Below are 14,227 nucleotides of genomic sequence, written 5' to 3'. Positions count from 1 at the left end.
GCAACGAAAGGTAAGCATTCGTCTTGGGTACAAAGCACTGTTGGTGAGTGCGCGCGAGCTCCAAAAATGAAGGAGCTGATAGACGGGAAAGAACAGGCCTACTTACTACCCTTCGCTTCCAGAGAGGTTCTCTCTACCCCCGCTGGGCGCGCGATGTATCGAGACACGCACGACCCCACAGTTGACATCCAGTATGAACCAGTGCCGGGCGAGAGAGGTCTACGTCGCTCCTGCTCTCCCAGGGCCGACGGACCGCGGAGGAGGGGGGAGTCATGTTTGGACGTGAAGGCGGCAGAAATAGGCGAAAAAGTCCGTGCAATGGCAATGGGACATTCTCGGTCTCCACAACATGTGCCTCAAATGTGCAGCACAGGGAAGTGCACTTGTTGATTATGAAGAGGGTCTATTGTCTTTTTGCCTAAAGCACCATGACAATCTTTTATTGTTGCACAAATGAAAACGTCTTTTTTTTCATGTTTGCATTTACTTGCCACCCCAGGGATATCAACAGCCACCTCAACAGTACCAGCAACCGTCCCAACAGTACCAACAGCCGCCCCAACAGTACCAACAGCAGCCAGGGTATCAACAAAGGCCTGGCTTTCAGCAGCCCCCACAGCAGCAGCCAGCCTATCAGCAGCCACCTGGTGGTATGGCCGGTCGCCCACCCCCGCAGCAGGTGCCGCCGCATATGCCCCCGACGGGACGGGCTGCCCACCGTCCTGCGGGAGCGATTGCAAGGCCAGGGGATGTTGCCCCTGTGCAGCCGCTCGTCCAACAAATGGGGGCCATGAGCTTGGGTGGTGGTGACACTGCTGGCCGAGGTGCTCGTCGTGGCCGCCGCGATGACATCGCTATTCTCGCAACTCGTCCGCAACGCATCACAGACAAAAAAGGTGTGTTGCGCTTAAACCTCATTTTGACAGTTGCATCTTGCATCAAAATAAATTCATTAAATCCCAAAGTTTGTTATAAAGGTATATTCCTAACACTATCTATTGCAAGATGATTCTCAATTTACTCGGGTCAAAACTAGTTTTGATGGACTTGTCACCAAAACAAACTAGAAGTCTGGCACATCATGGCACTTTTACAACATAGTTTTGCCTCCTCTCTACCTGACATACACTCAAACCTCGTTATAACAAAGTTGAAGGGGAGCCACAATTATTTCATTATATTGCCGCCTGTTCTTAGGCACCTACTGAAGTCTTGCGCCGCTTCCTGCTCCTATGAATTCGGTCACACCGACTGACAAGCCAAACGCGCCAAGCTCTAAACGCCCCATGCAACGCTGGCTGCATGTGTCGCCACACCACGCGCTGGAAAAAGAAGGCTGGCGGTTTTTTGAAGGAGCGGCACGCGGCGAGACGCAAAAGAAGAGGTTGACGAGGTTTTCTCTAGCGAGCTCAGGATAACCTTAGTGTATTTAGTTGACGGGCACAAGTTCACCATAAATAAATAGCTGTTTTAGCTTCCGGCGTTGTATTTGTTCGTTACAAACTGGTGGAGGCACTGGGCATGATTCCAAGCTCATCTCAGGTTAGAGAACATAGCCCAGAACCCCGAAGGTTGGAACCAGCGCAGTTGACTCTTGTACAGCAACGCACGAGTCGGCGCCTACGAGGTGAGCAGCCCGAGTTTGGTGCCCTCTTCGATTCTTTGAGACCAGTGGAGGGCGTAAGTTTCGGAGCCCCTGCAATGGCCGCCCAAGCGACTTCATTTCCATCTCACATCATCATGGACCCGCCCCGAATATTAGAGGTGTTCCACGGTGATATTTTCGGGGATTCCGAGGACTGGCTCGATGGTTTCAAGCGCGTTGCCAGACTGAACAGTGTAGTGTACACGTATCCCGAAGGAGTACGGCCACCAGCGTGGGTCCGGTCTTAGCGAGCCGCAGGGCACGCGTTAACCGTCGCCGTGGCGGGAAACACGATACTGCTCAAGTCGCAACACTTTAGTGTGGCAACACCAAACGCAGTACAGCCCGTTGCAAAAAGGCGCGGCGGGAAAGCAAGTAGGCTTATCCACGCCACGGGCACAAAGTACTACACAGGGTGCCACGAGCATGTCTCCGCGGTAAAGGTGATCCACGGAGACACCGGGACAAAGGGCCCGGTTGCTCGAGCGAGGGCAAAGGCGCTCGCGTTGGCTTCGAAGGGAGACGGGTCGGCGTAGCTAGGCCACGCACTAGGACACCGTACTGCCCTTCGGCCGTGAGTACGCAGCGGGGCAACAAAAGGTGAGCGTTCGCCTCGGGCGCGAGGCGCCGTCGGCGAAGTCCGACGAGCCCCAAGCGACGGGACTCGACGGACGGAAAATAATGCGTGGCTCCCCGTTAGAAGTCCCGGAATGTACTCACTGCTCCCGACGCAGCGCGCGAAAACCTCCCGGGAGGCTCCCCGCGCGGCGCCACAGTCAACATCCGCTACCGGGTGAGGGAGGTAAACGTCACTCCGCCCTTCCCGGCGCGGCAGACAGCAAAGGAGGGCAGACATGTCGGGACATGAGAATGGCAGGAAAGGCGGTAAAGCCCGCGCAAAGGCAGCGGGCCAGCCTCAATTCCCACATCCCCCTCTCCTAAATTTGCCCTTTACCGGTCTGCAAAAGGCAGCCGGACGTCACCCATGCAGTTAAAATGACACTACTATGAGCGACAGCTAACCTCAGTTCAGCCCTGTTACTGCTGCTAAAAAAAGATCACAAATGAGAAACAAACCATAAATAAAGAAGTAAACACATGACACTATAAAGATAACTGCGGAAGGGAGCACAGAAACGTGGCACTAGTGTTCGTGGTGCTGAAGGGGGATAGCGTCCAGTGCGCGGAGGGGCGGTAAAGGCGTGACAGTGTTCGCTGGGTGCGATGCCCGAGTGCGAGGTCAGAGGTACGGGAGGGGGCTCACTGATGGTTTGTTGCGGGTTTTGATAAGCAGCGAGTCCGACGAACGCTGCGTCGGCTCGGAGGCCCCGCATTTCTGGCTCGATGATGGAGCTGAGATGTTGCGCGAAGCCGGGCCTCCCCAGTTGTCAGGGAGGCCGCACCAAAAATGGCTGCGAGGCGCCCTGGCGTTGGCGGGCAGCATATAGCTGCTTTCAGCTGGCCTCGCGCAGGAGCCATGGTGGAAAGGCAGCACGGCTTCTTCGGCGACAGCCGAGAGCAGAGCACAGCCGGATGGTCCGATGTCAATGGGTCAATGCCCCCCCAGCACCTCCAGTGCCCGCATCGATGGGGGGGGGAAGCCGACGCACTCTTCGCGGGCTCGCACTGAGGCGTCACGCACTCACACGCACACACACCGCCGACAGCTGCGCGAGCGTAGGCGCAAAGCGTCCTTCGTCTCTCTCTCTCCCGGCAAGCACCGACACTCAAGGTCACACACAGCTCCCTTCGCGGTAGACGAAACGAACACGAAAAAAAGTAAAACAGAGCAAAACGACACTCAACATCTGGCGAAAAACATAACACAAATAACACTTAATATTAGACAAAAGAAACATAAAATACACATGAACACTTAAAAAAAAAGAAACACTGGCAGCAGACTGGGCGGGGTCGACTCCTTTACGAGAAAAGGCCGTGAAGAAGCTAACCTATACTGAGGCTAGACAGTAAACTGAGGGCCTTCGGTTGCGGAGAAGTCCGCCGTCCGGCGCGAAATCACAAAGGTGACCGCTTCCTCAGATTATACCGGTGCGTGGTCCGAATGCGGTCCGCCGCTCCGGGTGTGCCCGTTGCTTACGCGAAGTGCCGCAGGGCACTGGCGCAAGCTCGTCAGACCATGACAAAGGGCTTCAGGTCTGCGATGTGGGCACGGCTGAGTTTTCCCAAAGGGGATATTTCAGCTAGCACGCGCCACGGACGCTCACTGACAATCGGTTCATAAGACCGGGCGGCTTTCCAACCCTTGGCTCAACCGTTTGTCAGACGTGGCAGGCACGGAATAGCGATAAAAGCCACGCTTCGTGCCGGGCCAGGTCACAACATTGCTCAGTTTGCAAAAACTTTCGAGCCACTCAGGTGACCGGCCATGGATTCGTCGTGAGAGGATCGCAACAGTGCGGCTCTCAGACTTTTGGGCATAACCACCTTAAACGGGTCGCTGGACTCGTCGTCAGTGGCTATATAGTTCAGCAGGAGCCCGTCATGGTCCAGCAAAATGAATCCGCCGGGGACTCAGCGACACACGCTGTTTCAGCCCCCTAATCGCGCCCGCCGCAGAACAAGCAGCGTAACGGCGCTCCGCGCCTCTCAAGACGGTTTAACGGCGCCCGCCGCAAAGCAAGCAGCGTATACGGCGCTCCGTCCCTCTGAGACTCGAAACGGATCACTCTGCTGAGCCTTCAGTAGCTCTTCACTGCCGAAAGCGATTCCCATTTTCCCAAATGGGGGAGTCTGGTATCGCGCCCACTCAGGACCGCAGCAACAACCGCTTGAGTCGGCGTTACGGGTTCGCTCTCGGCCTTGTGGCCTTCGGAAAGCTCCCCCGCTCGGCTGCTTCGCGGTGCGCCGCTTACCTGGTAGCAGCCAAGGTCATCCTCATGGGGACTCTCTCTTTTCGCCGCTGTTTCGCCCCAGACGCTTGCATGTGCTAAGGCACCGCGAGCGGCCGTCGCATCGAAATCCAGGTTCTCGGCAGACAACAGGGGGCACGAGATAGCGCGTCAGCTACCACGTAGGAGTGTATTTACCACAAAAAGGGGTGACGACACAGGCGAGCGTCGAAGGGCGCCCGTCGATAGAGGCGGTGGCCTCTTGGTGCAACGCGGCATGCCACGAAGCAGACATGTTGCGACGAGCCAAAATCGCGCAGGCGAACTGACTCGCTAAGAGCAGTCAAAAGCTAGAGCTTTTGATACCACGTTGGGCGCCAGTGTGGTGTACACGTATCCCGAAGGAGTACGGCCACCAGCGTGGGTCCGGTCTTAGCGAGCCGCAGGGCACGCGTTAACCGTCGCCGTGGCGGGAAACACGATACTGCTCAAGTCGCAACACTTTAGTGTGGCAACACCAAACGCAGTACAGCCCGTTGCAAAAAGGCGCGGCGGGAAAGCAAGTAGGCTTATTCACGCCACGGGCACAAAGTACTACACAGGGTGCCACGAGCACGTCTCCGCGGTAAAGGTGATCCACGGAGACACCGGGACAAAGGGCCCGGTTGCTCGAGCGAGGGCAAAGGCGCTCGCGTTGGCTTCGAAGGGAGACGGGTCGGCGTAGCTAGGCCACGCACTAGGACACCGTACTGCCCTTCGGCCGTGAGTACGCAGCGGGGCAACAAAAGGTGAGCGTTCGCCTCGGGCGCGAGGCACCGTCAACGAAGTCCGACGAGCCCCGAGCGACGGGACTCGACGGACGGAAAATAATGCGTGGCTCACCGTTTGAAGTCCCGGAATGTACTCACTGCTCCCGACGCAGCGCGTGAAAACCTCCCGGGAGGCTCCCCGCGCGGCGCCACAGTCAACATCCGCTACCGGGTGAGGGAGGTAAACGTCACTCCGCCCTTCCCGGCGCGGCAGACAGCAAAGGAGGGCAGACATGTCGGGACATGAGAATGGCAGGAAAGGTTGTAAAGCCCGCGCAAAGGCAGCGGGCCAGCCTCAATTCCCACAACAGTTGGGACGAAGACGGGAAACTTCGCTACGTCTACGTGGCACTGCAAGATTCTGCGCGTTGTGGGAATTGAGGCTGGCCCGCTGCCTTTGCGCGGGCTTTGCCGCCTCTTTTCTCATGTCCCGACATGCCTACCCTCCTTTGCCGTCAGCCGCGCTGGGAAGGGCGGAGTAACGTTTAACTCCCTCACCCGGTAGCGGATGTCGACTGCGGCGCCGCGCGCGGGGACCCCCGAGAGGTTTTCGCGCGCTGCGTCGGGAGCGGGGAGTACAGTCCGGGACTTCAAACGGTGAGCCACGCATTCTTTTCCGTCCGTCGAGTCCCGTCGCTCGGGGCTCGTCGGACTTCGCTGACGGCGCCTCGCGCCCGATGCGAACGCTCACCTTTTGTTGCCCCGCTGCGTACTCACGGCCGAAGGGCAGTACGGTGTCCTAGTGCGTGGCCTAGCTACGCCGACCCGTCTCCCTTCGAAGCCAACGCGAGCGCCTTTGCCCTCGCTCGAGCAACCGGGCCCCTTTGTTCCGGTGTCTCCGTGGATCACCTTTACCGCGGAGACGGGCTCGTGGCACCCCTGTGTAGTACTTTGTGCCCGTGGCGTGGATAAGCCTACTTGCTTTCCCGCCGCGCCTATTTGCAACGGGCTGTACTGCGTTTGGTGTTGCCACAATAAAGTGTTGCGACTTTGAGCAGTATCGTGTTCTCGCCACGGCGACGGTTAACGCGTGCCCTGCGGCTCGCTAAGACCGGACCCACGCTGGTGGCCGTACTCCTTCGGGATACGTGTACACCACAGCGTACGTGGTTCGATAACCACGAAGCGTCCTTATTGACATGGGACGACTTTCGAAGAGAGTTTCTTGCTACGTACCCAAACACGGACTGCAAAGAAAAGGCAGAGGCCGTTCTTCAGATGCGAAACCAACGGAACGAGAGCGTCGCCATGTACATTGAAGAGATGTCCCGACTGTTCCGCCGGGCCGACCCAAACATGACTGAGGAAAAGAAGTTGCGGCACCTGACGCATGGAGTGAAGGAGGAGCTTTTTGCAGGCCTAGTGTGTAATGCACCCCGCTCTCTTGCCGAGTTCAGATCAGAGACGACAATGATGGAAAAGACCCTGCAGCGGCGCACGCGCCAATACAACAGGGACGTAAGCGTCTCATCTGTTAGAGCGGTGTCGACAACCCTCACGAGTAACATTGACCTCTTGTGTGAAATGGTGAGGGCTGTCTTAAGGGAAGAACTTCAGAAAATACAAATGACTCAAGGTCATCCAGCGATGTCCTCACTTGCCGACGTTGTGCGTGAAGAAGTGCGGCAAGCGGTTCTTCAACCACAACCTCGGGTACTACAGCGCGCACAACCGGAGCCTCCACCTCAGTTGTCGTACGTGCATGTAGTACGACAGGACCTCGGACGCATGAATCGGAGGGCTACGACTGCTGTGATGCCTCCGACATTTTCTCCGAGTTCGCCGCTGCCAATGCCAGAAGCAAGACCACGCAAGAGTGATGTATGGCGCACTGTAGACCGGTGGCCCCTCCGCTACCACTGCGGAGAAGCAGGTCACCTTTACAGGGCGTGCCAGTATCGTCGAGCGGGACTGCGTGGTTTTCCAGTCAATGCACCGTGCCCACGGAACAGTGAACGGCCCTACGAAATCGAAGAGTACTTGTCTTCACGCTATTCACCTCAAGACACGCAACTACGGGAGTCACGTTCGACAGCACCGATGCGCTATCGGTCGTCGAGTCCTCGTCCGTCACCAAATCTCCGAAGACCACGTTCACCTAGCCCGCGGCGGGAAAACTAGAGCCAGTGACTTCTGTAGGTGAGGCCTCTATGTAGTGACAACTGAAGACCCTCTATTGTTAGCCCGACAGGACGGCCGCAGTTACGCAATGACGGACAAGTGCAATAGTAGTGACGTAACCTCGTAGATATTAGTCACGATCGACGATGTCGAGGCCATTGCTCTAATAGACACTGGTGCAGACTATTCCGTTGTCAGTCATGCTCTCGCAAAGAAGCTGAAGAAAGTGATGACTGAATGGACCGGCCCTCAGATACGTACCGCTGGAGGGCACTTAGTTAGTCCCGTGGGGTTGTGCACTGCAAGGATAGGAATAAGAGCATTCGTGTATGTCGGCAGCTTTACAGTGCTTCCTGAATGCTCCCGTGAACTGATTATAGGCATGGACTTCTGGCAAATAAACAATGCAGTCATCGACTTGCAAGAGTCCCAGGTTTCGTTTTCTACAGAGAATGCCGTTGCCATCTGTCATGCGGAGAAACCAATCGTTCTACCTCTCCGCATTGTGGACAAAGACGTAACCGTGCCGCCACGTTCCAATGTGACTGTTCTTGTGAGGAGTGAAGTTCTCCGTGACTGACGGATTAGCGGACGGAAACATCGGACTGCTACTAGAAAAAGGACTATGCGTGGCAAGAGGCCTGGTGAGCCTTCATGATGGATGTGCGTATGTCCTATTAACTAACTTTGGAAATGAGCTGCAGCATATAGCGAAAGGAACGTCCGTAGCATCGCCGCATGAGTATGTGCAAGTCTCAGATGTTTGCACTCTTGATAAAGCTTCAGAGACAGTAGATAACGTACTCCAACCAGTAGACATTGACAGAGAGCTCTCGTCATCTCAGAAACAACAAATTACTGACCTCATCAGAGTTTGCAGAGTGCTTCTCGATCTCGTCGAAAGTCGGACGTACTCTTGTCGCAAAACACCGCACCGTGGTCGAAGAACACGTGAGACCTTTGCATCAGCGCCCATACCGAGTAGCGCCACAAGAAAGGGAAGTGATCAAGAACCAAGTGCAGGAAATGCTCAACGATGACATAATCCAGCCATCCAACAGTCCGTGGGCATCGCCAGTAGTGCTAGTCAAAAAGGACAACACTCTGCGATTTCGCGTTGACTTTAGAAAGCTGAACCAAGTCGCAAAGCGTGATGTTTACCCACTTCCGCGGATCGATGATGCCTTGGATAAGTTACGCAATGCTCACTTCTTTTCATCATTGGACTTAAAAAGTGGATATTGGCAGATCGAGGTTGATGAACGAGATCGCGAGTAGACGGCGTTTGTGACCCCAGACGTGCTATACGAGTTCAAAGTGCTCCCTTTCGGTTTGTGCTCTGCTCCTGCTATCTTCCAGAGGATCATGGACACTGTGCTCTTTGGATTCAAGTGGCAATCATGTCTCGTCTGCCTCGACGCTGTAGTAGTTTTTTTCTTCTACCTTCGAGCAGCACATCCACCGACTGAGAACAATACTGGATGCTATTCGCGAGGCAGCGTCGACCATCAAACCGGAAAAGTGTCACTTGGGATTTTGTCAGCTTCGGTTCGTCGGTCACATAGTGCGGAAGGCGTCCGCCCGGACCCGGAAAAGATTGCAGCAGGTGAAAATTTTCCGAAACCGCAAGACAAAAAGGCTGTCAGACGATTCCTGGGACTATGTGCCTACTACAGATGCTTTGTTGAAAACTTTGTTAAGGTCGCTGAGCCTTTGACATGGCTAACGAAAAAAAAGTGTAGCATTCTCTTGGCGGGAAGAACAAGAAGCAGCTTTCTCAGAGTTGCGACGCCGTTTGCACTCTCCTCCAATACTTGCCCATTTTGATGAAGAGGCTGATACAGACATACATACCGATGCGAGTAACGTTGGTCTTGGTGCCATCCACGTTCAGTGGAAAAATGGAGTGTTCGGTGGCAAAATGGAGAAGAAAAGGTCATCGCTTACGCGAGCCGCACACTATCGAATGCAGAGTCCAATTACTCAGCAACAGAGAAAGAGTGTCTCGCAGTTAAATGGGCCATCAACAAGTTTTGCCCATACCTCTACGGGAGACCGTTTCGAGCAATCGGTGATCACCATTCATTGTGTCGGCTGGCAAATATCAAGGACCCTTCCGGAAGACTTGCTAGATGGAGCCTGCGTCTGCAGGAACATGACATCACTGTGGTCTACAAGTCCGGTCTCAAGCACAATGACGCGGATTGCCTGTCTCGCGCACCTGTTGAGTCTTCATCGTCTGACCAAGAACAAGACATCCCATTTCTTGGAGTTCTGAATGTGTCGGAGATGGCTCGTCTTAGCGAATAGACCCGGAACTACGCCCGCTCATCCAATACTTGGAGGGTCACCAAATTAAGGTACCAGGAGTTTTCGTCCGTGGATTAACATCCTATGTCCTCCGGAACGACGTCCTATACAAGCGCAACTTCGGAAACAGCGGTGAGACGTTTCTGCTTCTTGCGCCATCATCACTGCGAGCAGAAATCTTAGAAGCGTGTCATGACGACCCATCGGCTGGCCATATGGGTAGTAGTCACACTTTGGCCAGAATTCGCCGCAAGTATTATTGGCCAAAATTAAGGGATTCGGTGCACCATTTTGTCAAGTCATGCCGGGATTGCCAAAGACGCAAAATACCACCATCGAAACCAGCGGCTCTGTTGCAACCGATAAAGCCACCAAAAAGGTCATTTCAGCAAGTGGAAATGGATTTCCTTGGTCCATTTCCTCTCTCTTCACCGGGAAAGCGCTGGATTGTCGTAGCAACAGACTACATTACTCGATATGCGGAGACATCACCTCTCGCAAAAGGAACGGCGAATGAAGCAGCCCAGTTTTTCGTCACTCAGATTGTACAAGGCATGGCGCACCGCAGGTTGTCATAAGAGACAAAGGAACAGCATTTACTGCCCGTTTGATGCAGTGTGTTATGAAGCTCACGCACACCGACCATAGGACTACAGCATACCATCCGCAAACAAACGGATTAACCAAAAGACTCAACAGAACCCTCACTGACATGATCTCGATGTATGTAGACGTTGAGCACCAGACATGGGACAGTATTTTGCCTTATGCAACATTTGCGTACAATACCGCAGTACAAGAAACGACTCACTTCACGCCATTTCAACTTGTTTATAGTCGGGCAGTCACAACGACCTTAGACGTGATGTTACCTGTCAACGATTCGAATGAGAGTGACCAGCACATCAGCGACTTCATAGAAAGGGCAGAAGAGGCACGGCAATTGGCAAGACATCGTATCATTTTGCAATAAAGCTCCGACGCAAGTCGCTCTAATGTCAAGCGGAGAGACGTACAGTACAACCCCGGAGACAAAGTGTGGGTGTGGGATCTGCGACACGCTTGTGCCACGCTTTGCCCTTTTTCGTCTCTGCACGTAGATACCCTTCTCCTTTAAAGGCCGCACGCAGAGAAAGAGAGGGGGAAAAAAGCTGTCGTGGAGTGTCCTCCTTTCTCGTTGCAGAGGGTAGCAGCAGAGAGAGACGCTGTCGTTGCCAAGCGAGAGGGAATTCGCTTTTCACCGCGGCGTTGTTTCTCGGTCATGTGACCCGCTGAGCGCTTCCTGTATCCTCTCCGTTGGCTCGGTGAGGAGGACGGCTCTCTCGGCAGCACGAGGCCTGGCTGTAAAGTTGCCGCGGTAGTTTTGAGAGAGCCACACCGAACGAGCGTCTCCGCAAAAAACGATATACTTAACCCACTGCAGTCGTTTTTTTTATATAAGACTATTTGATATACTAATTTAGTTCGTTTTGTTATGGGGTTTAAAATGCTTGGTTCTCAATAGATCTTTGAAAGGGAATATCATTCACATCATTATATCTATTATTTCGTTATATATCGTTACATTATAACGATGTTTGAGTGTATATTTTGCATTTTTTCGTGTACAGACAGGACTTTCAGCAATAATTTGTGTGAAAGGTCTATAAATAATCCCATCATACGTATGCAAAGCTAGCTTTTCTGTATGACTTTGAAGCATTGCTGTGAAGCAACCTTTGTTCACTAAAATTTGATTTTATTTTTCTCAGGGACATCAAAAATAAATTTCTTTTTTATTCTGAGGTCGCTACTGAGTACACTCCTGAAGTGCCTTCAGCAAGTCCTCACAAAAACTGTCTATACGGAGCGGGGTTACCCTGCTCGTTTCAGTTGTTCCTTCCACATCTTGAAGTTGCAGCCCATGCATGCATGACACCTCTCTGATGTGCAACGAGAGGTCGTTTTGCTGAAGTTCGGTGGCAATGCTGAGATTCTGTGATGGTACTCTGAAGCGCAAAATACACAAGATGTACCCAAGACGAGCAGCCGTGTGCATTTTGCATGTTATGTGCTTAAAGTACCATCATGGATCGTTGCGAACTTGCCCAACTGTCTGTTGTTAAAAAACCGAATTGCAATGTTTCCAATTGTTTTCAGGTACGACTGGAAACCCTGTCAAACTGTTGTCCAACTACTTTCGTCTGCTCACAATGCCCAACTGGGCCATCCAGCAGTACCATGTCGAGTTTGCGCCAAACATTGAGTCATCTCGTCTGCGAAGTGCTCTCCTGCGCGACCATCGGGACCGATTTGGTGGTAGCTACATCTTTGATGGGATGTCCGATTTGAAAAGCGCCACTCGGCTGGAGCATAAGGTAAGATTGTAAAGTTTGCCCACGCATGATACTCCTCTCCTGTCGCACTTTGTTTATAATGGCCAGCATAGTGCATATGGGAGTATACAATTTTTCTCTCACGGGAAGTGGTGAGCCAAGCTGCATTAGTTTTATGATAATCGGTGTAACTTGCAAATTTGGATTATATTATTGTAAACGTTTAGTGTGTCTTTTTGAAAACCCAGATTATGTATTTGCTAAAACTTCATTCATTGGCTTCCGACCTTCCCTCTGATGCTCTCAGAAAGCTTGCCGAGCTTGAGCAACGCCGTATCGAGAAAAAAATATGCGTAGATTTTCCAGATTGTAGATTTGTTCTCCAGCCAGGCTTGATTAGTCAAATGTTGTTCGCCTTTGTGTATTGCTTGCAAGATTGTGCTGTACAGTTTAGCTTCCACTGTTCTCTGCATCTAAAGGCAAACCTCGTTCTTGAAATAGGTATGTATCCCATAAAGGTGGGAGCTTGGAACATTACGGTAAATAATGCACTGCCTTCCTTACTTAAGAATTTTAATTTTGGCAGGTACTAGTTGCGAGTCGCATTCTTTGGTAACAAGTAAATGCTGTGTTGGTATTTCAGTGGCCATACAGCTTTTTACATGTAAGCTTTTTGGGAGTTCTTTTTACGAGAGATTTCAATTCTGCTTCAGTGTTTCTCACGATCGAGGCAATCTCGTAAGGACGTGTGAGAGAGTTGCCAATGTGTGTCATTGCCAACCAAATTTCAGGTCACAGAGCTGTACTCTCAGCGCCGCACTGATGGTGCGCAAATTCGCATCACAGTGAAGCATGTCCAGGAGCTTGCCCCCAACAACCCAGAGCTGCTGAGAATTTTCAACACTCAGATGCGCAGGTGAGGGGCCTTCACTTTTTAGTGTTGGGGGGGGGGGTGAAGTATGGCAGACTGCTCTCGCATAGCAGTTGTGCACGTGGGTCTTATTCTGTCTTCCCGATTACTAATAGTGCTCGTATCGTATTTTGTTATTCGTGCAGAAACCTGGAGAGCATGCAATTTGTTCAGATCCGGCGCCAGTTCTTCAATGCTGCTGGTCCGAAGCCAATCAGCCGTCATGGGTAAGATTGTGAGCAGTCTGCGTCACGTTCTACACATATTTCTCATTTTGCAATCTGTGTTTGCTCTGTTGTCATGCTGTGAAAGTTCAGGGGACGTAAGCATACCAAATAGTTTAGACTCATTTCGAGGGAACTTTCAGTTGGAGCAAATATTGGGTTCTACTCGGCAAAGCAGCGAAGGCAATACAGTCGACGACCAATAATTCCGACTCCACGGGGGAGGCAAATAAGTCCGAGTTATTGAAAGTCCGAAAAAACGAGTGCGTCAGAAAAAAAAAAAACATTTATTGACACTTCAGTCTACCGGTGGCCGAAAAAAGTCGTTAATGCGTTGCTGCATGCACTTCCGCTTACGTGCACGCAAGTCCGCCTGTATCTCTTCCAGTGTGATACGATCGTTGTGCGACGATGAAAGAACAGCGAGGGCTCGAGACAGGTCCGCATGCATCTGCTCCGGAGCAGACGGCGCGTCATCATCGTCAGTCAGAGCCGCTATTTGACGGTTGCAGAACCTGCTCAATTATGTTGTTGTCATTCAATCCGGCACACGACGACACTGCACTGTCGACGTTTGCAAAGTCTTCAAACGTAACAGTGTCGGGAACGCAGTGTTGAGGTATTGCAGGTGCCGCCGCGGGATTGGGCGGGACGCTGAGAGCATTTTCGAAGCGCGGTATGTTCGAATTAACCGTCACAAGTGCTTGCGCATTTGAATTACCGGGCGTTTTTGCCCATTGGAATACACATAACTTTGACGGGATCTCATCGTGAGTTCGAATTAGCCGGAAGTTTGAATTAAGCGTGTTTCAATTAATGATATTCGACTGTATTAGCAGAAGCCTATAATTTAGGGATAAGTGGTGCACATACTTTCATTTCCAGCGTCTACACTTTGCTATATTGGCATAATTTTTTTGCGTTAACCCTTGCATCAGAGCCAGCGTTACATTTAGCAGCCAGACATAAAGCAATATGATGCGACTATCACGAGCACTCTCTAATAGTACTTATTATACTAAAGAATATAATATGCTTCAA

At 52.3% G+C, this 14,227-nt stretch overlaps 1 protein-coding gene across 1 annotated transcript in view; it reads left to right on the top strand.

Moving 5' to 3' along the window:
• LOC119176062 (piwi-like protein 1) overlaps nucleotides 1–14,227 on the top strand; it is a 65,084-nt gene that overhangs the window by 11,576 nt on the left and 39,281 nt on the right. Inside the window, exons 4-7 of the mRNA XM_075889317.1 lie at nucleotides 500–896; nucleotides 11,877–12,094; nucleotides 12,844–12,968; nucleotides 13,109–13,189. Of these exons, the coding sequence (XP_075745432.1) occupies nucleotides 500–896; nucleotides 11,877–12,094; nucleotides 12,844–12,968; nucleotides 13,109–13,189 (821 nt within the window). The remainder of the gene's footprint in view (nucleotides 1–499; nucleotides 897–11,876; nucleotides 12,095–12,843; nucleotides 12,969–13,108; nucleotides 13,190–14,227) is intronic.

The sequence above is a fragment of the Rhipicephalus microplus genome, chromosome 3, assembly GCF_043290135.1.
Source record: "Rhipicephalus microplus isolate Deutch F79 chromosome 3, USDA_Rmic, whole genome shotgun sequence".
Classification (NCBI taxonomy): domain Eukaryota; kingdom Metazoa; phylum Arthropoda; class Arachnida; order Ixodida; family Ixodidae; genus Rhipicephalus; species Rhipicephalus microplus.
Note: the sequence above shows the minus strand (reverse complement) of the source record. Positions and strands in the feature narration are given on the sequence as shown.